The sequence below is a fragment of the Puma concolor genome, chromosome A1 (genome assembly GCF_028749965.1).
Source record: "Puma concolor isolate L17-30 chromosome A1, mPumCon1.1.hap2, whole genome shotgun sequence".
In the NCBI taxonomy this organism is placed as follows: Eukaryota; Metazoa; Chordata; class Mammalia; order Carnivora; family Felidae; genus Puma; species Puma concolor.
In genome coordinates, this window is record NC_141667.1 from 220101711 (window position 1) to 220126966 (window position 25256).

The window sequence follows — 25256 nt, forward strand, 5'->3', positions numbered from 1 at the left end:
ATCTTCCAAAATTTGGCAAGGTTTTCCAGTAATTTTAACTTCACTTTCCCTTGGCTGTTTAAGGGAATAAGGTAGCAATTTACCTGACACTCCCTCAGAGTCGTGTCACCTCTCCTTCAAGCGTAGAGACAAGGGTGTGTGTAAGCCACCAAATTGGTGGACTTTTGTTTATGGTGCTGCAGTCTTCTCCGAGTGGAAAGATGACTCAGGATTACTGAAGTGAGTACTCAAATAAGGGAGGATAGAGGGGAACGGCAGGAGTTACCTCAGTCTTACAGTCTTATTTTATGTACCTTTTGTGCTTTTAATTTTTCATGAGCCTTTTGCAACAAATCTTTCAATGAAGGTATTTTGGATTTTTGAAGCCTTTTGAAGGCTTCTGCATGCAGGTTAAAACAGGTGCTTACCATCCTGTTGGTTTGATTTAGGAACTCTTACTTTTTGAATGATCTTAACTAATTTGACCATTCCTCATAATGTCCATTGTGTTCTAGGTTGTAATTTACCTGAGGGCTTATAGCAGTTTGCTAGGACCCTACCCAAAAATGGAGTTGAACCCATATTTTCTGTCCAGCCATAGCTAGTGGTAAATGGGGTACAACCCACATTTCTGTCTGGCCATATTTTGGGGCCCCCAAACTGATGGTTACCAAGCCAACTTCTTAAGGACACGAAATAAGCTTAGTAAGATTTTGTCATTTTGTAAATGTTTATAGCTTCCAGGGTTATAGTTTTTAGACTTAAAATAAGCAAGTGTGCCAGAAGGTGGTATGCTTTGGAATTTAAGGATCCCTTTCTCTCTTTTTCTTTTTTAAGCTAAGTGGGTTTCTCAGAGGCAGATTAATGCCTAAGAGGACATGCTGCTGGGTTGGGGATTGTGTGGTGTTTTACACTGTGCCTAGTTGCACCAAAATTTGCTGAGGTTAGTGGGCGACCTAGTGTTAATGTAACAACTGTCTTATCCTACCCCAGGGATCTTAGAGTTAGGTGGTCAGCTAATAGCTTTTAAGTGCTGAACCATGTCTACCAACTTTGCAGCTTTTGGTCTCCAGGATTCCAATCAGCAGTAGAGTTTATCAACACAAAATGAGACAGACATTTTCACCTTAATGCACCAGCAGGAACCAAAAGGTGTTCCCCCAACCTGGCCAAGAGACAGGCCAGTACACACCATGGCCAAATCTCAACCAATGGGGACCATAGCCTGGGATTCCACACAACAGGAAGCTATAGATTGAACCAGGAGTTCCCAGTGTGGACTCTGGGGGCTAATCAAGGGCTGGGATTTCCAGTCAAATGGGGAATTTTGGACTGGAAAGCTGATCAGATTAGCTCAGTGCCAAGAGAGCAGAGCTCAGAACCAAGAGGAACTTACTGTGTGGCCCTTAGAAATGGCAAGAAGGACAGAGAACTCAAAGGGCTTGAGGGTATCACGTTTGTGTTTCTTGTTGTCCCCGAAGCCATTGGAAGTTTTCCTTTGGATCCAAATGCTCCCACCAAATCTGTTAAAAAAAAAAAAAAAAAAAAATTCAACTGCGTAAATTTAAAGATCTACTTGCTTTATTCAATGATTCATGAATTGGGCAGCATCCCATCTAGTAAGTAGAGAGGAAATCTGCAGAGCTGTGAAAACGGAAGACTTCTACAAGCAGAAGGGGTGGGAAAAAGAAGCTACTAGCAAAAAAAGTGGATTGTTTCAGTCAAGGTCACCTTTCTTTGGGGGACTGAGGGAGTCTACCAGGTGGATTTTCTCACTAGCTGACCAGGAAATTCAAGTCTGACCGGTTATTGTATTACTGGGAGAGGATGAAACTGCAATTAGGTATTAAGCCTCAGTCTGATAACAGGGGGTTAGCACAAGTGACTCCATTTGGAGCCTGTTGTCTCTTTTTTAACAGACGTTAAAACTAATACATTATTATTTTTTATCTTAATGTAGGTGAAGAGAACTGGCCTTGTGGTGGTGAAAAACACGAAAATTGTTGGTCTCCATTGTTCTAGTGAAGATTTACATGCTGGGAAAATTGCTCTTATAAAACATGGGTCAAGGCTGAAAAACTGTGATCTTTATTTTTCCAGAAAACCATGTTCTGCTTGTTTGAAAATGATTGTAAATGGTAAGTGTAGATAAGGCTTGGTTGGGGATTAATAGTATTTATCTAAGAATAATCAAGATAAATTGCTTTCACACCACTGAGATAATTTAGAACTATAAATACATATCAGAATACAGTTGGTACACTGTAAACAGTGTCAGAAAACGAATCTGGTCTCTGCCCTGTTACTACCTAATTAGATGATTCTTCATGTGTTAGTAAACTAATGCTAGCTGCTATAAGAAACACCAAAATTTCAGTGGCTTAATATACTAGACCTTTATCACCCACGTAATAGTCCAACATAGGTGCTGCTGAACAACAGGCAGCTTTTCTCCGTGTGGCTGATTCACAGGTGTTGGCATCTTCTGTCACATTGCTACTGTTGTCTTCTAGAGCCTTGAGTCCTCTGCATCCAGAGGCCGACTGAGACAGAGCATAGAGAAGGCATGCCTTCCCCCCAAAAACGCTGGCCCTTCTTTTCACATCCACTGTGGGCTCTGTAGTTCCTGGCTGAACAATCTCCCAATGATTGTTCTGTACTTCAGAAGGAGAAGCACAGATGGTTAATGTTTAACTATCTCTGCTACATCAGACCACTCACTAAAGCTCTTTATGCTTATGATTCTATTTTTTTTTAAGTTTATTTATTTATTTTGAGAGAGAGAGAGAGAGAGAGAAAGAGCGAGAGTGCATGCACACAAGCAGGGGAGGGACTGAGAGAGGAAGAAAGAGAATCCCAAGCAGGCTCTGTGCTCAGCATGGAGCTCGACGCATGCCTCAATCCCATGAACCATGAGATCATGACCTGAGCCAAAATAACCAACTGAGCCACCCAGGTGCCCCTTATGATTCTATTTTGTAGCCAGGTAAGTATGCAGGCATTCTCCCATTTAAAAAATATTATATCTTTTACATATTTTAACTGAGATATTTTAACTGAGAATATGAATTATATATTTGGTTTTCATCCCATTCCTGGCACAGAGCGACTAAAAGCCTTGGAATTTCTGGAGTAATGAGAGTGATAGAGGTGTCTTGTTATTCCTGACAAGCCCCCTTCAGACACACCTGACTTTGTTAGAGAAGTGGCTTTTGGGAAACACCACTGATGGGGGCCCGGTTGCCAGGGGAGCTAACCAGGTGACTAGAGCGTTGGAAATCTCAACCTCACTCCTCAGACCTCTTTGGAAGGAAAGAGGGACTGGAGTTTGAGTTCAGTTACCAGTGTCAGTAATTTAATCAGTTGTGCCTCTGTAATGAGGCCTTCTTAAAAACCCAAAAAGATGGGTTTGGAGAGCTTCTGGGGAGAAATAAAAGGGCTTACATAGTTATTAATCCTCTTCTTCAAGTTGCTGTTTGGGTTATTTGTGTTACAATTTAATGTAACACATCAAATACCAAATGAGTGATAGAGGCTGTTAAGTAATACCTGAACTGAGAAGCAAAATAGTGATCCATGCAGGTTGGCATGTTATGAAAGGCTGGGGCTTAAGCTGGATCTTGATGGGTCAGATGTAGAGGAGGAAGAACACATTCCTGGTGAGGGGGACAGCACATGTGAGGTCATCAGTTTGTGAGAAGCAAGGTTTTGGGAGTCAGTGGTTTGAAATGGAGAATTATTATTGGTAAGAATAGTGGCAGATGGTTTAAAATGATAGGTTGGGACTTTAGTGGAGAACTTTGAAAAACTGTATGGCCTTTGGGCTTTGTCTTATAGAACAGAGTTCCTACACTTGTTTTGAGGGAGAGCTATTTTTATTTACATGAAAGTCTTAAGACTAAAGACCAGATCCATAGTAAAGGCAGTGCCCTTGAGCTACAGGTGGAAGCACTTCCAGAAGAAATGGTCACATGGCTAGAGCCTACTGGCCTGCAGCAAGTATTCAAGCAGGTAGAGCACAGATACCACTGGGTTCTATAGTCTTTTCCCTGCTGTTATGAGTAGAGAGATAGGTATGAGAGTGGTGGGGACAGTTTTTCCGTTTTCTTTTTTTTACCAATTGATTGTGCAGATTGGATATTCATTTTACTTAGGTCACTTGTGTTAATTGACCTATAAACCCTATTATTAATAATATGGAGCCACTGAACCTTCTTGAGCAGGATGTAACATGATTAAAATTTCTATTATTACTTTTGAATTTTTTATTACTGAATTGAAACACGGAAAGATAGGAGGTTGAGAGCTCATTAGGCCGGGTGTAAACGTGGTATAAAATAGGTGGAGATGGTGGCATTGATATAGAAAGAAAAGAATGTGAAAAGAGCAAAATATGTGTTGACTGATCTCTCCTAGAGTCAAGGGAGAAAAATGAATAAAACGTAGTTGTGTTTTGTGCTAAGCTGACTATGCTGGAAGCCCTCTTAATAGCCTCAGAGCTGTTATAGAATCAGAATTAGAAGGAAAGAATTAGAAAGATAGGGGAGTGCAAGTAACTCACCACTGCTTCATGTCTTTGATTTAAGACGTTTGAACCTGGGAAAACAAATGAAGTGTGGAAAATCAGGAAGGACCTACCATGGAAATGCTTTCGTGTTAGTACTAAGCCCATATATAAATAAAATTGCAGTTATCGTAGGCTTATATATTTTATCTTGGGAAGGGTCATGGTTTAGCCCCATGCTATAATGAAGTTATTAAGTCAGTTTAAAGGAAACGTTTCTTAAGCATGGTGGTTCTCAAAATGTGGTTTTTGGATTCTTGATGGTCCACAAGATAAAATTGTTTTCATAATGATACTACATTTATACTAATAGTACCAAAACAATGATGAGTAAAACTACTGTTGCCGTAGTATGAATCAAGCTGATAGTAGTCCTTGTACTCTTCAAGGCCACGAACTTGGAGTTAAAAAAGAGGGTTTCATGCGGTGCCTCAATGACTCAAATTGGTAAAGTGTCTGAATGAATTTCGGCTCGGGTCATGATCTCACAGTTGGTAAAATCAAGCCCTGCATCAGTCTCTGTGCTGACAGCATGGAGCCTGCTTGGGATTCTCTCTCTGCCCCTTCCCTGCTTGTTCATTCTCTCTCTCTCTCTCTCTCTCTCTCTCACTCTCTCTCTCTCTCTCTCTCAAATAAGTAAATAAATAAACTTTAAAAAAAAAAGAGTTTCATGTAAGAATGTCTGTGATGAAACAGTAAAAATTATTAATTTTATTAAATCCCAACCCTTGAGTACACATCTTTTTAATATTCGGTGTGAAAAAAATGGGAGGTGGGCCTAAAGCACTTGCCCTACAAACCTGAGTATGAAGGTTGCCTGAAGGAAAACCATTTACTGGGTGCAGCTGTTTGAGTTATTGTATCCAAACTAACTGGAGTTTATGAGGCAGATCCTTGGTGGAGTTGTCACACAAAGGAAACTATTTGCAGCAAATAAGGGGCTATGGGCAAGCACTGAGAGCTGGTATCAGCTGGATGGGGTCTTGGGCTTCTTATCTCTGTTAGGGAGTGCAGGGCCTTGTTTACTTTTGAAACAGCACTGTGAGTTTTTACCACTGAATTATTGTGACTGAAATGATTAGGCTATTTTGGTAGAGATTGTTAGTTTTTGCATTCCCTTTGTTCCCTTAAAATCGTTTGCATTTTTTAAAAAATTGTTTAATGTTTGTTTATTTTTGAGAAAGAGAGAGAGCGAGACAGAGTGCGAGTGGGGGAGAGGCAGAGAGAGAGGGAGACACAGAATCCCAAGCAGGCTCCATACTCTGAGCTGTCAACACAGAGCGCCACACGGGGCTTGAACTCACAAACCGTGAGATCATGACCTGAGCTCGAGTCAGAGGCTTAATCTCTTAATCAATTGAGCCACCCAGGCACCCCTTAAATCCATTTGCATTTCTTTGCAATTCTGACACTTCCTAAGAAGTTCTGCAAGAAGTGCTGGGGAGACTAGAGCTGGTAAGGCATAGATTGAGGAGCAGAGCTAGGGGCCTAAAATGACTTCTCTTTCTTTTTCTGGGGACCCCTAACTCTTTATGCTTATGTTATGAACTGAATTGTCCACTTTTTTTCATTGAACACACTGTGAACTAACAAACTTTAATTCTTTACACTTGGCTGTTTGGCAGCATTCTCTCAAAACAACGGATAGTATTTGTTAATAATAAAAGTTGAGTCTTCAAGGGGCACCTGGGTGGCTCAGTTGATTAAGCATCCAATTCTTGGTTTCGTCTCAAGTCATGATCTCACAGTTCATGGGTTTGAGCCCTGCTTAGGATTCTCCCTCTCTCTCTCTGTCCCTCCCCCACTCATGTGCATGCACTCTCTCAAAATAAATAAAACTTAAAAAAAAATTGAGTCTTCAAGTGAAAATTAGAATTTTGAAAAACTCATATCCACCATCATGAGCAACATGTAGCTTCCCGACACTTAAAGACTCTTCTGATGTGATATCAGTGATGGTAATATTAATGAATAGGACTTTTTTTTTTAATATTATAAAATCAGTAAACCAGTATTTCCAAATGTCCAATGCATGGTGCTACGAAGTCATGCATGAGCGAAAGTGCCATTCTAAGTGCACAATAAACGAATGGACTTTAGCATAATTGTACAAAAAGTCTGTTGTTATATTCCAGATTCCACATTGTAACTAACCTTTAAGAAATTATCCCTTGTCAAACTTTTATGTAGTATGAAAGAAGAAAATTCACTTACCTGAAATGGCTGTTAAAATACTCCTTTTTCAACTACACATCTTTGTGAGGCGGATACTTTTCATATACTTCAGTGAAAACCTATGACAACAGATTGAAAGCAGGAGCAGATTTGAGAACCCAGCTATCTTCTGTTAAGCTAAATAATAAATTTGTAAACATTTAAAACAATGCCATTCTTTTCAACTAGTTTTTGTTGCTGTTTTGGGAAATACATGTTGTTTTTGTTTTATTAAACTGTTATTTATATTAATATATAGTAGGTTCTCTGTTCCTTTAATGAATTAATAAATATTTTTTGAAATTTGTTTGAATTTTCTGATACAGTAAATATCAGTAGGTACCATCTACATAAACAAAGCTCTTCGGGGTTCTCATTAATTTTAAGAGTGTAACGTCTGAAACAAACCAACAAATCTGAAAACCTCTGCTGTAGCATTTGCCACTGGTACATGAACATTTGTCCAAAGACTAGTCATCCTCTCTTCTCCTTAAGTCAGGATTACTAGAAGCAACCAGATGCTTAGATGAAAGATTGACTATCACTACTGAGTAGGAAATGGATTATGAGAACTCCCAACAGGGGGAAGGTGAAATGCAGCCACCGGAAACTTCTAATATTAGCTCCAAGGCCTTCAGAATTGATTTATAACCCAAGCCACAGTAAGACTCAGGAGTAGCAGGGAGTAGATAGAAATGTGCACTTGTTCAACTAAGATTTTTTAGTTCATCTGTTACTTTGAATGTAGGACACCCTATGGGCCATCTGTCTTTTCGCTTCTGGGCACAATCGTAAAAAGTCTCTTTCCTAGCTGAAATTGCAGGAGATATTAGCAAAGGGGTCTCTTTGTAAACGACTAATTAATTAATGAACATTTGAATGCTTAATGCTGTACTCTGTATAAGGCATCTCATTGTTCCCTCTCAAATGCAAAATATTTTTTTCATCTGTTTGTAATCTAGTTTTGTTTTCTATTTTGTAAATTGTCTGATCATATCATTTTGCCTCTCTCGAGGCCTTATTGTTCTTGTCAATTCATATGTGCTGTTAATTAATTAAAATCTTCTCTGTATATTAAAGATTACTAACCTACTGTCACATTGAAAATTCCAAGTTTATTGTTTTGTTTTTAATTTTGTGGACTTAAAAAAATTAATATTGTTTCCCCATCCCCCCCAACACACGCACGCGCACACACTGTTGCCCTCACATTATTTTAGCCATTTAGATTTTTTCTATATTTTTACTGTTTTAAACAGTGCTGCACTAAATATATGCATGCATGAATTTTTTCTGTTTCTGTTTAGAATAACTTTTTAGAGTAGCTTCCCAGAGGAAGAATTCAGAGCATAGGTACATTTTTCACATATGGATGAATTGTTTATTTCAAATACAAACTCTGGACAGTATCAGTTGTTGGCTCTGATATTTCTAAAAGCAGCCACTTGATTACTTGTAGGACTCTGGTATTTAGTCCTGGCACTGGGCTTTGGGACCACACTTTGGCAAAGCCAGTGATTCCACAAGTATCTTCCATGAGCTTTGTTAAGGATCACCCATCTTTTCCTGTGAAGGGCTAGATAGTAAATATTTTAGGCTTTGCAGGCCATATGGTGTCTGTACAGATATTCAACTCAGCTACTCCATTGTTGTGCAAAAGCAGCTAGAGACTATGTCAATGAACGGGTGAGTCTGTTTTCAAATAAAACTTTATTTATAGACACTGAATTTTAGTTTCATAAAATTTTCATGTGTCATAAAATACTATTCTTTTGACCTTCTGCAATTATTTAAAACTATAAAATCCATTCTTAAACCTGCCAGCTGTACAAAAACAGGCAATGGGAGAGATTTAGCCGATGGGCTATAGTTTGCCAACCTTCTGCCTATATTAAAATTGACTTCATAATGGACATTTATTATATTGGGACCTCTGGATCTACCACAGTGATATGGTGGATTTATCATGAAAACCCTTAACTTCAGCATGTGTCTGATAACTACCTTTCATATTTTGTATTTCAGCTGGAGTTAACCGAATTTCATACTGGCCTGCTGATCCAGAAATAAGTTTGCTTACTGAGGCTTCTAGTTCTGAAGATGCGAAGTTAGATGCCAAAGCAGTGGAAAGGTTGAAGTCAAACAGTCGGGCCCACGTGTGTGTCTTACTTCAGCCTTTGGTGTGTTATATGGTGCAGTTTGTAGAGGAGACCTCTTACAAATGTGACTTTATTCAAAAAATTGCAAAAACACTGCCGGATGCTAACGTTGACTTTTATTCTGAATGTAAACAAGAAAGAATAAAAGAATTTGAAATGTTATTTTTGGTTCCAAATGAAGACATGCATAAGCAAATACTGATGACTATAGGTTTGGAGAACCTCTGTGAAAATCCATACTTTAGCAATCTAAGGCAAAACATGAAAGACCTTATCCTCCTTTTGGCCACAGTAGCTTCCAGTGTGCCCAACTTTAAGCACTACGGATTTTATTGTGGTAATACCGAACAGATTAATGAAATTCACAATCAAAGTTTGCCACAAGAAATTGCAAGGCACTGCATGGTTCAGGCCAGGTTATTGGCATATCGAACTGGTGAGTTACATGCTTAGTGCATAAATTGGGGCTGATTGATTGGGTTGTATTTGTCTCAGAAGTAAAATGGTATTCATGTCATCCATGGTAGGGTTCATTTACTCTTTCTTAGTACTGAAGTTTTGCTGGTCATATGTGTAGAAGTTAGCGAGACCCTTGAGTAGACAACTCAGAGCAGTTTTAGGATTCCTTGCGGCCTTATATTCAGTGCTACATTTATAAATCAGGGCCTGATTATGTAGGACCTTCTTCCTGTTTTTGTGTTCTCATTGTTCATTGAGCTCTCCACTAGAGATGGGACAAAAAGAGAAAGAGAACCAAAAATCATTCATTTTTAAATTTTCTTTTTTTCAACGTTTATTTATTTTTGGGACAGAGAGAGAGGGAGACACAGAATCGGAAACAGGCTCCAGGCTCTGAGCCATCAGCCCAGAGCCTGACGCGGGGCTCGAACTCACGGACCGCGAGATCGTGACCTGGCTGAAGTCGGACGCTTAACCGACTGCGCCACCCAGGCGCCCCAAAAATCATTCATTTTTAATTAACTCTTCAGTATTTTGTATGTATTTGGTATTTTTTTTTAATGTTTTTAATGTTTATTTATTATTGAGAGAGAGACAGAGCATGAGCGTGGGAGGGGCAGAGAGAGGGGGAAACACAGAATCCGAAGCAGGCTCCAGGCTCTGAGCTGTCAGCATAGGGTCTGACATGGGGCTCGAACTCACAAACTGCGAGATCATGACCTGAGCTGAAGTCGGACGTTTAACCGACTGAGCCACCCAGGCGCCCCAGTGTATTCGGTATTTAATAAAAACTTTGAAAATCTTTATAATAAAAAATGAATTCAAAATAACAGAATTAAAGTAAAGGAATATTGACAAATTCTTCCCATTGCTGGTATGTGTTCCATCAGCAAGTTGAGAAATCAAACATTTTTAACTTTATTAAGTTGTGCATGAGTGTATATGTGAAAAAGGAAACTATTGGGAATTTTCTTTATTGTGATAAAAGATGGCATCTGTATTTCTAATTATAGAACAATGTTTTCACATCTTACCAGATGTAAGATTTTTTCAAAGTAGAATCTTGATCACTTTTTTAAATGTGACTTTGAAATAAGGAGGAAAAATACAGGCAGGAGGAGCAGTAGAGTAAGATTTGGTGAATGGAGGATTTTTTTAGCTTATCCCAAGAAAGAAGAAGAAAGAAAATCTTAAGAAAAGGTCCATACAAATACCACTGGTCTGCAGTATATTCTAAACAAAGACCACAATCAAAGTACTTTCAGTAGAATGGAGATCTTCAATGACCGCATTTCAGAATCACAATTAATATTTTATTAAAAGTCCAAATGCTCAAATTCCACCCCAGACCTACTGAACAGAGCTTCCTAAGGGTGTGGCCTAGGCGTATGAATTTTTAAAGTTCTGCAAGGGATTCTGCCATTCAGCAGGGTTAATAATCACTCAACTCTTATTAAAGAATGTGGTTCTACTACAGGCACAAGCTATATGACTCCAAACAATTATGTAAAAGACTGATTTAATGTAATTATGTTGTATTGTGGGCTGCACGTTAGTCTCTTTGCCAAAAACAGCCTTGTAAATGATTTTTCTCTAAACCATACTGGAAGGGCAGAAACATAAATGGGAACAGCTGTTACAGCTATAATTCACTAATTAATTCTCCTTTGCTAATTAGAATTCAGTTGATTCCAGGGTGAGCGTAAGCTGGGAGATCGGAATCTGCTGTTCTTTTAGTTGATTTCAGTACCTCTTCTCATAGGAGAACATCTCATCGTGCCATGTAGGATTCCACTGTGTAAAGGTGCAGTAATGCATAGATAGAAATTTGCATCTCTGTTCTTTATAAGATACTCTATAAATGTATCTACTATTTCTGTGCGGAGTTTTATACATGAAGTTGTGCTTCTGCTCTTGATGGGTAACTTAAAAGATTTTTACAGGTTAATTTTTTTTATTGTGGATGGCTTTTTTGCCTGGAACCCAAATCTTGAATAGGATGCAACTCTCTGTCATGCACTCCACTCCACTCTCTGCTCTCCCAGGGAAGGGACAGTTTTTCCTTAGCACTAATGCTCAGCATGATGTGCTGAGTGGATAAAGGAAATCTTTTTATATCCAAAGTTAAATGGTCCACAATCCCTTATCCAAAATTCTTGGAGCCAGATGAAAAGGAGTTCAGAATTTTTCAGATTTTAGAAAGTAATATGGTACATGTATTGTATATGACACAGCATTCCAGGGGGTCTGGCACAGTGCATTATAATCAAACACATACATGTGGAGTAGAATGTGTGAATATTTGCACTAAATATTTGGTTAGGTGTGACCATGAAATAAGTACATCAAGCTGTAAAAAAAGAAAAAAAACAAACCTTGATAAAAGGGACTTCAGATGAGAAATACTGGACCTATATAACAGTAACAATTTATTAAGCACCTAGAATGTGTCAGGCACAGAGCCGGGCAATTTATATATGTATCTTATTTAACACTGAGGGCAGTCCGGCAAGGTAGATAGCCCCTGATGGAGTGTCCTAACAACTCAGGCTTTTAATTTCACACTGTTCAGTTTACTTTGATTTTATTTCACTCCATAGGTGAAGACACCATTTCATTAAACCATTTTATTCAAAAATATGAGTGAAATGAATTCCAGAACCTCTAACAACAGACTTCTAAAAGTAATTGAGAAGCTGGTGCTTAATAATTGTATTTTAAATGATGAATAAATAGGATCCACAGAGGTGTCATTAAAGGAAGCTATGAGGTAGCAAAAACGTGACAAAATTCATTTAGACTCTAGAGAGGGGAAAAAAGAGGAGGGCATTGCATCTTGTCTACCTGATTTAAGTGTGATTTTTAAATCTTTTTTGGGGGTCCCATTTTCCCTTAGACTAAGTGTTTTTCAAAGCTGAGGATTATGCCTTCCTCCTGAACCACAACATTGATGATGAAAGTAGGTTGGAGAAGCTATGAAAGTTAACTGTTTCAGATCATAACTTGGTGGTTCTCAATTTGGTTCTCTGCCTATGAATCAGAGGGGATGCTCATGAAAAATGTGGGTTCCTGAGCCCTGGCTGAAGTCTTTGGAGAGGTCACTTCAGGGGATTTCCCTGGGAGCCAAGAGTCTTCCTTTTAACAAACATGCAGTGATTCTGATGAAGTGGCTGTGGACCACACTTGGGCAAATGCTGACATGACCACAGAATCTGGAGCTAAAATAACCACACCTGTGTTCCAGAATGGTGGGCTGAAGAGTTCTCTGACTTTTGGTGATTGGAGTCTCAGAAATTTGGCTCAGTGAATATAATAAGTTGACCTTTTCCGTCAAAGGTATACAGAGAAAGAAAACCTGTGAATGAGCAGATTATGGGGAGCAATGTCTGTACAAATTGCAGACATGAAAAGATTCTTGAGAAATTACCTCATCTGTCATCCGACCTTGGAGCTGTGTGAAATCTACTCCATCTAACATGGATAAAATTTTATTCTGATTTTAAGAGACATAGAAAAGAATATTCTGTTGGTTTAACTAAACTTAGAAAGGCAGTAGAGCCACATACTGAGGGAAAATTGCATTTTTCCCCTCGTGACAAGGTTTAGCCTGTCCCCAGACTGAAACAGAAAAAGTGGCTCCTGAGACTAAAAACAACATAACATGAAAAATACTTAGTGTTGATGGTAGGAAAAATAGACTCTTCATATGAAGAATTTCTATTTCAGTCTCTCATTTTTTGTTTCAGGTTTGTACATGTATTAAGGATAGTTTTACTTAAAGGTTTTGGTTTACATTTATAACTTCTGCCACCTGCCTTAGAAATGAGCATAAAGCCATAATTATATTCTTTTCCACCCTTAGGTTATACTCTGCACGTCTTGGAAGGAACAAAGTTTTGTTTACAGCAAAATCTCTTCCATGAATCTCCACTCTAGAATAAGCCTTCCCATACCCTCCATTCCTCAGCATGGGGTTCATTTCCATTGTAGCACAAGCACAGCACATGGGTGCTTCCTGTCTGTCTCCCACTTCAGACTATAAATTTCATGAATACAGGAACTTTTCAGCATTGTCCCACTTGGGCGTTCAATAAAGGGAAATCTTTGTTACAAAATTCTTAATGTCAAAGGGAGGGGTAGATTTCATTTAGTGGGCTAAATTTTAGTCACTTGATTACTTTGCCTGTTTTCTCATCTAGAAAAGGAAATTTTATCTGCTTTACCTTTATGGTAAAAATGAGATAATGGGTAAAAAGTGCTTAAAATAAATTACACAAATGCTTTGTGATATAATTGTGAAAACTTGAGCTTGCTTGAACTGAAGATGGGGAATTTTATTATAGTATCGTTAAGTTTTAAAAATTAACTTATTTGTAAGGCAAACTAGTTTTTAATACCTAGATGGAATGAAGTTATCATTGGAGGGATTAACTTTTAGGAAATTGTGGAGTGAAACTACAGTTTCATTTAATCCTTACCAATATGAAAATGCCCTAGAGTAAATTCCCAGATTGTTACTGTTTCTGTGTAAATGGACCTGCTTAACCACATCAGTCCCTTATTAAGATTTTGATAAATACTGTGGTTTTCATAATTACTGTATAATTGTCTTTAGAAATTTGAAACTTATCTTTGTATTAGTAAAAGGAAAAAGTAAATCCTTGATATGCAGCATTTCCATTTTGGTTTTTTAAAACTTTCTGTTTCAGATTCATGATTTTAAAACCTACAGCTTTATTTGTTGTAGAGGTTTTGGTTCTGCAGGGAAATTGTAACCTTATGTTTATAACTTCTGCCACTTGATTTAGAAATGAGCATCATTCACTAAGTTGGCATTCTTTTCCCATTGAGATAAACTCTGAAGGTCAGGAAAAGGACTTTCATATAGGTATGAAAGCCCATAAAACTTGCTTTTGTTTGTATTATAAGTTTGAGCTTTGTTTCTTAGCAACAATATTTCCATAAAATGTATTTTCCATGATTAGAGTGTAAAAAATGCTAGAAGACAGATTTGATTGTTGTGAATTATTGTTACATTAAATTCATTAGTTCAGAAACTTCTTTTTAAGTCATTTCATCATCTGTTAGAAATAGTCTTTTAGAGACTGATTTGTTGGTGGAGAATCTATAAAATTACCCTCAGTTCTGGTTACAACTTTGCGGTGATCTGACTGTGGGCACTGCCATTGTAATGAGCTCAGCATATAGATCCTGTGTGATTGGGTTGGTAATGACACTGTATGGTTATTTAGTACCTGGTTCCCATATTCCATGCCTGAAAGTATTTACTTTAGTGGTAAACTTTTACTACACAAATTTATTTAGTAATAAAAAGGTATTTATTTCTGTAGTTAGTGAAGATATCAAGGATTGCTGCTACATTGTGAATTATGTTTCAATACTATGTACTGTTTTTAGAAACTTGTATTTCTGAAACTAACAAATCACTGATTTTTGCTGTGTTAAATGACATTTATCTTTCAGAGGATCATAAAACTGGAGTTGGAGCAGTCATTTGGGCAGAAGGAAAATCTGTAAGTGTGAAAATAGTTCTTTAAACATTTAACCTTGATTTTGTTTAAACCTAGTTCAATCTTAACTGCATTATATTTTATTGATCCATTGGGGTTAATATTTCATTTTGGTGCATTTGTTAAATTCGATAAATATTTGATCATTCCCCCAACAATTGTCTAGGTAGATTAATTGATTTAGCAAACATTTATTAAACATTTTCCACAGGGTAGGCGCTGTGCCACAATGAACAGTGGGGAGGTAAGGACCACGTTTCCTGCCCTTGGTGGCCTTAAATAGTCTATTAATGGAGACGGGGGAACGAAAAAGGGGCTGGTATATAAATGTAATTATAACGTGACCCTGGGAGGGCAGGGAGCAGAAATCTCTACACTGCTTGGAGAAATGAGTAAAATATTCTTAGAGGAGGTAGGGTGCTGTTTATTAGTCTTGAAGAATGCGTAGGAAGGCATCAGGCAGAGCAAATTAGCGTGACTGGGAAAATAGCAGGCAAAGGTAGAGGGTACAAGACAGAATTTGAGAAAATTCAAGTGATTTGGTGTGTAGTGTGTGCTGTAGTGTGCATAGTGGAGTATTGTGCACACTATCTGTATGTTAGTGTAGCAAAAAATTAGACTGGACCACGAAGCACTTTGCATACCATGCAGAGAGTTTATCCTTTCTACAGTGGGATACTCTAGTGCTAACCAGTAGAAATAAAAAGCAAGTTACACATAATTTTAAATTTCCGAAGAGCCACATTAAAAAAAAAAAAAAAGAAACAGGTGAATTAATTTTAAGAATATATATATATATATTTTTAATGTTTTATTTATTTTTGAGACAGAGAGAGACAGAGCATGAGCAGGGGAGGGGCAGAGAGAGAGGGAGACACAGAATTGGAAGCAGGCTCCAGGCTCTGAGCTGAGCTGTCAGCACAGAGCCTGATGCGGGGCTTGAACCCACAAACTGTGAGATCATGACCTGAGCCGAAGTCGGACGCTTAACCAACTGAGCCATCCAGGCGCCCCAAGAATATATTTTATTTAATCATATTTCCAGATATTATTTCAACCTGTAATTGGCATAAAAGCTATTAATAAAATATTCTGCATCTGGGGAGAGTATTAAGTCTTCACAGTCCTGTGTGTATTTTACACTTAATAGTGCTTCTGAATTCAGACCAACCACATGTGGCTAATGGCTACTGTATTGGACAGTGCAATCCAAGAATATTTTAAGTGGGAAAATAATTTGATCAGATTTACATCATAAGGAGAATGAAGTGGGGCTGGACAGCAAATAGGGAGTTAAGAAAAAGGAGATGATGAAGCCTCAGAGTTGTGGGGTTGGGTTGGAAAGGCGTGAGATCAAGAGATACTTAGTAACTATAAGGCTAGCTGAAAGGTGAGTAGGGAGCCTAGATTCTTCTTCAGTAGACTTCATGGCAACTAATTTGACTATTTCCCTGGATGTATCATAAGGCCCTCACGTTCAACCTAGCCAATAATCCAGTATCTTCCCTGCCAACCTATTCCTTCATCAGTGGTCACCATTACCATTCCCTGTTACTACACATATATAATCAATCACCAAATGCTATAAATTCCACCTTCAAAAGATGTCTTGACTCTACCTAACTCGCCCCACCTATTAACCACCTAATAGAATAGGTTCCTCTGCCACAAACTCCCATAGCATTCTGTGCACCTAATTTATGATGCTCATCACAGTTGAAATTATGTGCACAGGTTCTTATCTCCAGTTTATGAGGGCAGGAAGACCCTGTCTTGCTTGCAGCTGTATTCCCAGCACAGTGCCTGGCCAATGGCTGGAACTCTCATTTGTGTTGACATGAATGCCCAGCAGCCTTTTGGCTTAACATGTGGTTCTCAAGTGCTTTGTAGAGAATTTAAGTTTCCAGTCAAGTTATCTATGGTAGGTAGCCTGGTAAAGTGGAAAGACATGGGTTTGGGGTCCAGCAACCTGGGCTTGAATTCTGGCTATGTCACTAGCATTTATAACCCCAGACAAGTTTAATCTCTCTGGGCCTCAGTTTCCTTATCTGTGAAATGGGAAAAGTAATAGTACTACTGCCTAGATTGTTGTGAGGATTGATTAAATGAAATAATACACGAAAAACTTGGCATGATGTTTGACATTTAGTAAATGCTCAAGAATAATTTATTATTATTATTATTGAGATAACATTTTATTTGTGTTTATTGGCTCATCATAACAATGATTTTTATCAAGCTGTCATAGTAATGAGTATGTTGATATTATCACATGAGTAGTTATAATATATTGAAATTTAGTGGTTTATAGTATATTCTAAATTATTATAAACACTTATGCTGTATAAAATATTTCACTCTAGTAACTGAAAGCATTCATGTTATACCTAATATGCCATTGACCATGAGAAATTAAAAAAGCCACTTAAGTAAAAAGATTCATTAAATATGTATTATTTTATATATATATTATTTTATAATATATATACACAATATAAATAAATACACAATAAATATGAAGTTAAAGGAAAGTGCATTTTTATTTTCCAGCAATATCACTACAGCATATTTTTAGTCTAATAGTTGAAATTGTTCAAAATATTTTCAGCATTTCTGGTTTGCTAACCAGTAGAACAGCACAGAGCATATACAAAATTAACAATTACTTATGGAGTACCTGTTATGTGTGGAGCACTCTAATAGGTGTACTTCAAGGCATAAAAAAGAGGCATAAAGCATGGTTTCTGTTTTCCAGGATCTTATAATCTATTTGGGGAAAGATGTCTGAATCAAGGCAAACAATTTGTGAATTAAACAAGCTGGTATTTAATAGCTAACACCAAGGACTGCCTTGAGATTATACGTTAGAAATGATCAGACTTCTTGAAATTTAGCTTTGATAAAACCATGTTGCAGCAGGAGGGTGTAGGATCGTATGTTTTTTTTGTTTTTGTTTTTGGTGACAGAAAATGGAATTGGTTATATAAAGTGTGATGCCAGGCTTTAAATACACTGCCAGATGCCCTTCTATGTTGACAGCTCAGCTTTGTTGGTTTGCTTGCTCTCACAGAGGAGTTGGGATGGAACCGGTGCCATGTACTTCATAGGATGCGGTTATAATGCTTTTCCTGTTGGGTCCGAGTATGCTGATTTCCCACACATGGATGATAAACAGAAAGACAGAGAAATAAGGAAATTCAGATACATTGTACATGCGGAACAGAATGCCTTGACATTTAGGTATGAAATTTGTTTGCATGTCTTTTCTTTAAAATGTAGCAAGGGTTAGTTGAAATTAGTTTCTTTTAGCTATAATTTCTTTCTTTTTATTTTCTTTTTTTAATTCTAAGAAATATTCTTCTCAGAAGTATAATTTCGGATATACTTGGTCTGGGCTGTCTGACCTGAGGCCATTGCCAGAGATCCTCCACACCTTCAAATTTGCTGAGCGAGTCAGAGTGGCCAAAATGAACAAATCAGGAGACTGTAGATGCTGGAGAGGATGTGGAGAAACAGGAACCCTCTTGCACTGTTGGTGGGAATGCAAATTGGTGCAGCCGCTCTGGAAAGCAGTGTGGAGGTTCCTCAGAAAATTAAAAATAGACCTACCCTATGACCCAGCAATAGCACTGCTAGGAATTTATCCAAGGGACACAGGAGTACTGATGCATAGGGGCACTTGTACCCCAATGTTCATAGCAGCACTGTCAACAATAACCAAATTATGGAAAGAGCCTAAATGTCCACCAGCTGATGAATGGATAAAGAAATTGTGGTTTATATACACAATGGAGTACTATGTGGCAATGAGAAAGAATGAAATATGGCCCTTTGTAGCAACGTGGATGGAACTGGAGAGTGTGATGCTAAGTGAAATAAGCCATACAGAGAAAGACAGATACCATATGTGTTCACTCTTATGTGGATCCTGAGAAACTTAACAGGAACCCATGGGGGAGGGGAAGGGGGGAAAAAAAAAGAGGTTAGAGTGGAAGAGAGCCAAAGCATAAGAGACTCTTAAAAACTGAGAACAAACTGAGGGTTGATGGGGGGTGGGAGGGAGGGGAAGGTGGGTGATGGGTATTGAGGAGGGCACCTGTTGGCATGCACTGGGTGTTGTATGGAAACCAATTTGACAATAAATTTCATATATTAAAAAAAAAAAAAAAAACAAATTTGCTGAGCGAGCCTGTTTTTGTTTTTTTTTTGTCTTCCTTCTCTCTCCAATATAAAACTGCTTGGTGTTTGTCCTTAGGGTCTTCCACTTTCTCAGCTGTAAGATGTCCTTTGTTTTCTAAACCTAGAACGCATATACTTAGGAATATATAGATTTTACCATGAACCAAATTGCTTTAACATAGTTTCGGTGAGAGATTATAACTGGCATCACCTCCTTCTGGTGTTCATTTAGATCATTTCCACAAACATTTCTCAGTCATTACCACTGAGGGAGTGATCTTAGGGGGTTCAAAACTGAGCGAGACATGGCTTTGGTCTTTGAGGAGCTTATAATGCGGCAGGAGGATAGAAAAGTGCTTTTGAGCCAAGGTGATCGGTTCTCTGGGAAATGCCAACACAAAATCCTGTGGAAATTCATGGACTGCTACAGATGGAGGGGAAGTGAAGGGGGAAAGCTTTAAGGAGGAGCTGGCATTTGAGCTGGGTTCTGAACGTCTGGTAGGATTGTGGCAATTGAAGAGGCTTACCTGAAGGGAAGCCATCCTTGCTTCAGGCATAGCAATGGTCTAGAAAGTAGGAAAATGCTTGTGTGTTTGGGAACATGAGTGTTCCAGTTGGGCTGGACTGTGGAGCATGTGGGAGTAGGTTGGGGCTGGACAAGGGAGGACTTTGAATTTAAAAGTGGGGAGTTGGAAGGGCGTTGGCAGAGCCACCCTACCACTTAGGTTGCAGGTATATTATTTAAATAGACCAGATGCATAACATTCTGTTGCCCTAGTCTAGGCAAGCAGAATGAGTCTGAACTGGGGAGGTGAATATGGAGGGCGGATGGTTGTGTAGGACAGCTGACTGAGAGCAGCGGAAACCACAGAACCAGGAAGTGTAATCCCCGTAGCTTCAGATGAGGGCATTTCTTGGTCCTAAACTCCCTCAGCAAACAGTTGCTCTGTTCTTTTCCTTGTGCTCTTCATTACGGGTTTACTTGCTTACTTTATGCGGAGGTATGAATCTGTCAAAGCCAAACGCTTGTTAAAATAAAGTATCCTTTCTCAGAGAGGGAATAAAGGAACTATAACTCAAAGCAGAATTTTAATATTAATTTATCAATTTAATAAGCATTTATTAAATAACCAGTCGATACTAGATAAGGGTTAGATCCTTTGGCTACCATGATGAGCTAACGTCTAATCTCTCATGGTAAACTCTCAAAGAGGAGAGTTTCTAGCCCCTCATTCTGGTATTACAAAGTTCTTATTTATCCATTGTTCTTGCTCTCCCTCCCTTCCTCCCTCTCTCTTTCAGTGTCTTTTTCTGTTTTTATTTGTAATCTAATACTGAACATCTTACCAATTGCTTAGAATAATGAATGAATTTTAATTATAATAATTGTCATGTTCAGATTGTATATTAACATTTTATGAGTTTATATATTTTGTATGTTCACTAATTTGGCAAGAATAAAGTTTATTGTTGTTTATAATGCTGTAAATTTGTTTGAAAAGCAGCTCAGTTTTAGTATTTAAAGATTTCTCTAAAATATAACTATCATTGTGGAAGCTACCTTCCTAATACTTATAAATTTTTTGTAGGTGTCAAGAAATAAAACCAGAAGAAAGAAGTATGATCTTTGTCACAAAGTGCCCATGTGATGAGTGTGTACCTTTAATTAAAGGTGCAGGCATAAAACAAATCTATGCAGGAGATGTAGATGTTGGAAAAAAGAAAGCAGACATCTCTTACATGAGATTTGGGGAACTTGAGGGTGTTAGCAAATTTACAGTAAGTAGATACACATTTTTTTCAAGTATACTTTCTATTATATTGTTACCTACCCTGCTGAATATTTTTAGTTAGTGATTCCCATGCTTTTAAAGACTTTCAACAAACTATTATCACAGAGTTTATTTTTATGTGCAACTACTCATCTAATTACAGATTTTCAGCTTAGGATCTTTGTCTTACGAATCGACATGTCCGTAACAAGCTGCACATTATTGACCTTACAGATCCTGAATTGGTGGACCCTTTAGTGCCACCTGGTGGCTAACAAAAGAAAATCCCTCACCCGCCTCTTCCCTCACCCTTCTGGTTTGGAGTGGTAAATAGAGATGAAAATAGTTTAGGATTACCCAAAAGACAGGGACCCACACAAATACACACACACACACACACACACATGCACTCACGACACATTTCTCATGGGAAAAATTAGAAAAGATAGAAGGGATTTAATATTTGATGTTTCAGAAAAAGTACTGAGATACTTCATGGAAAACATAGAACTTTATTTTACTATTTAGTCTTTTAAAAAATTTTTTTTCTGGTTTATTTATTTTTGAGAGAGAGAGAGAGCAAGCAGGGGAAGGTGCAGAGAGAGAGGGGGACAGAAGATCCAAAGCAGGCTCTGTGCCGACAGCAGAGGGCCAAATGTGGAGCTCAAACTCACAAACCGTGAGATCGTGACTTGACCTGAAGTCCGACACTCAACTGACTGAGCCACCCAGCGCCAGGCGCCCCTAAAAAACTTTTTAGAAACAATCTCAAACATACAGAAAAGTTACAAAACCACTACAAAGAACTTTTTTTTTTCAGAAACGTTTGAGAGTAATTTGTTGACATGGTGGCCAGATCACTCTTGGGGCGCCTGGGTGGCTCAGTCGGTGGAGCGTCCAGCCTTGGCTCAGGTCATGATCTCGCAGTTGGTGAGTTCGAGCCCCACATTGGGCTCTCTGCTGTCAGACTGTCAGCACAGAGCCCACTTCGGATCCTCTGTCCCCCTCTCTCTGCACCTTCCCTGCTCATGCTCTCCCAAAAATAAAAAAAAAAAAAAAATACTAAAAAAAAATGATAGCCAGATCACTCTCAAATAGTTTATTACATATTTCCTCAAATGGTAGATTCTCCTACAAAACCATGATATAGCCACAAAACTTGGGAAATTATCATTGATAATTTCATCCACAGATTCTAGCCAAAGTTTACCAGTTGTCCCAGTGTTCTATATAGCAAAAAGATCCCCTCTCCAGAATCATATGTTGATTTTTAATGATAACTCTGGCATTTAATGTAACACTTATATACAAGAATTTGCGTTAGATATAAAAGGCATATAACTATTTATAAATTTCAAATTTACATTCCTGTTTGAGTCCAGAGTGCCTGGAACATATAAGGCACCAAAAAGATATGTTTTAAAGTGTCTATTAGGGCACCTGGCTGGCTCAGTCGGTTAAGCCTCTGACTCTTGGTTTCGGTTCAGGTCATGATCTCATGGTTCGTGGAATCAAGCCCTGCATCAGACTCTGTGCTTGCAGTGTGAAGCCTGCTTGGGATTCTCTCTCTTCTTCCCTCTCTGCCCCTTTCCTGCTCTCTCTCTTCCAAATAAATAAATAAAACATTAAAAAATAATAATAATAAACTGTCTATATATGTGTATACATATACTTATATATTTATATTAAAAATTTTGGAATTATAACAGCATATTGCCTAGGTTTTGTGTGTATGAAGTATCATAACTATTTACCCTTTTTATTTTTGTCATTTATTTTTGTTTTTTTATTTCCAGTTTTATTTAAATTTCATGATTTTTTAAAAAAAGGAGGGCCCTGAAAGAAAGGAGAGATGAGCAAGGTGCCTCTTTTGTAAAAGCAAACAAAAACTTACATCCAGCTAGTCAAAGAGAAATCTCTGGTTTTGTGTTTTTGTTTTCTGTCTCTTCATTCCTCCTGAGGAGTAGAAGGAAATAGTTGTTTCACATTCTCTCCATAAAGATTAAATGACCTAGCTCTTCAGGATTGTGACAGACAGATTAAGTGAATTCTGAAATATTTTGCTTACTGGCGGATTTGAGTAGCTTTCTCACTGTAAAGACAATGAAGAGGTCAGAAGAATGTAAGATATAGGGTGAGAGAAGCAGAGGGAGGCGGGAAGACAGAGGGTGTGAGGCCCCTCGGCAGAGATGGGCCAAGACCCACAGGAGTACCCCACTCAGGTGCACACGATTCTTCTCTGTGCTCCTTCTGGTGAAGGTTAACTCTCTCCTCCTTTTCCTCCTTCTCCTCTTTTCCCTCATCTGGCCTGGTTTGCAATATTATGTAAATGACTTAAACTCCCTGGTTAGCTAAATGCCTAGGTTTTGTTTTTTGGTTTTTTTTAATAAATACCAGAGACTAACATGAACTAGTATTCATTCTAAATTTGAATGTAGATAATGGTTATACTTATTTTTAGATTGTCAAGAGTAGTATAGAAATGTCCAAAAAATTGTTTTTTTTTTAAGATTAAAGCAAATTGAAATTAATTTTGTTTGGAAAACTTGCTTTTCTCCTTGAGGTGTTACCATATACCTTGAGATGAGTGATTCTGTTCTGTGGGATTGTTGCAAACTAGGCTAGGGCTGAGCAACAGTATTTTCAAGAATAGATTTTACCAGTGTAGACCCATGTCCTTATTCAGAAGCTTTTGTTTTGTTTCTATTTAATACATGTACATTTTTCTCTATTAGGTCATATTACTTATTTTAAATTTATTTATTTATTTTGAAAGTAATATATGCTCATTTTAGAGGACCAAGGATGTAAAGAAGAACAGATATTCTCTTACAGCTCATAGATACTACTGTTAACATGTTGCTGTATTCTCTGTGTCATTGAGAATTCTTCAAAAATAATGTTTAATAGTTATACAATATTCTAACTTACAGATATAACTTATTTAACCATCCTCCTGTTGTGAGGCACCTAAATGGCTTCTAAGTTTCTTAAAGTTAGAAATAGTCTTTTTATGATTATCCTTAAATATAGATTCAGTGTTATTAGTTTTTACTTTTCCAAAATTAATAGATTTTAGTAGTTTGATATGTTTTGAAACATGCCTTTTTTTTTTTTTAAGTTCATATGTAATTTTCCACCCCATGTAAGTCCTCTTTTTCCTGGTGCTAATCCCAACCATCCCATTTCTATAGGCAACCAACCAGTTCTAGATGTCCTCCCTTTCCAAAGACTTTTTTAACGTTTATTTATTTTTGAGACAGAGAGAGACAGAGCATGAACAGGGGAGGGGCAGAGAGAGAGGGAGACACAGAAGCTGAAACAGGCTCCAGGCTCTGAGCCATCAGCCCAGAGCCCGACGCGGGGCTCGAACTCACGGACCGTGAGATCATGACCTGAGCCGAAGTCGGACGCTTAACCGACCGAGCCACCCAGGCGCCCCTCCAAAGACTTTTTTACCCATGGAAAAATGTTTGTCTTGTATCTCGTTCCCCCTCAAAAATCATGATAGTTTGATGAACTCATTGATGCTTACAGAAGGCACATTGAATTGTGCCTTTCTAGACATAGTGCCCTAATAGGCCTTTTTGGTCAAGTCATTAGTAATTCTGATGATGGGGATTTCTAGCCAAGTGAGAAGGGAAAGGCTGTGCCGTGACGTACTGATTACACTCAGTTTTTCTTCTCAGCTGCCCCACGCTTCTCGGTACTATCTGAGAACAATCAGGCTTCCCTATTTCTTTTTGAACGGTTGAGATGGAAAACTGTAATCAGAGGAGATATGGTATATGGTGTGATATAACCATCCTAAAAGGCAAGATTATCTTGGTCATACTTTCTCTCTTTATATCTAAGCCTTCTCTGGCTGTTATAAGATGCCATAGGACCTGGAGATGGAATGTGGTGTGGTGGAAACTCTACAGTGTTGGGCACAGGCAAACTCAGATGCTAATTCTGTTGCTGCCCTTAGTGGGCAAGTCACTACACTTCTCTGGTCTTCTGCTTCTTTACCTTTAAAATGAAAGTAAAGGATCTTTAAAGTTTCTTCCTTCCTGGGAATGCAAACTGGTGCAGCCACTCTGGAAAACAGTGTGGAGGTTCCTCAAAACATTAAAAATAGACCTACGCTATGACCCAGCAGTAGCACTGCTAGGAATTTCCCCAAGGGATACAGGAGTGCTGATGCATAGGGGCTCTTGCACCCCAATGTTTATAGCAGCACTCTCAACAATAGCTAAATTATGGAAAGAGCCTAAATGTCCATCAACTGACGAATGGTTAAAGAAATTGTGGTTTATATACACAACGGAATACTACTTGGCAATGAGAAAGAATGAAATATGGCCTTTTGTAGCAGCGTGAATGAACTGGAGAGTGTTATGCTAAGTGAAATAAGCCA

At 38.2% G+C, this 25256-nt stretch overlaps 1 protein-coding gene across 2 annotated transcripts in view; it reads left to right on the forward strand.

Moving 5' to 3' along the window:
- CDADC1 (cytidine and dCMP deaminase domain containing 1) overlaps positions 1-25256 on the forward strand; it is a 48495-nt gene that overhangs the window by 17067 nt on the left and 6172 nt on the right. Inside the window, exons 4-9 of one of the 2 annotated variants that reach the window (XR_015253304.1) lie at positions 1940-2117; positions 8783-9352; positions 14860-14909; positions 17977-18146; positions 20675-20864; positions 21678-21787. Coding sequence is in view for 1 of the 2 variants with exons in the window: in XM_025924259.2 (XP_025780044.1) it covers positions 1940-2117; positions 8783-9352; positions 14860-14909; positions 17977-18146; positions 20675-20864 (1158 nt within the window). In the remaining variant the exon portion in view is untranslated. The remainder of the gene's footprint in view (positions 1-1939; positions 2118-8782; positions 9353-14859; positions 14910-17976; positions 18147-20674; positions 20865-21677; positions 21788-25256) is intronic. The other variant, XM_025924259.2, reaches the window with a different exon arrangement.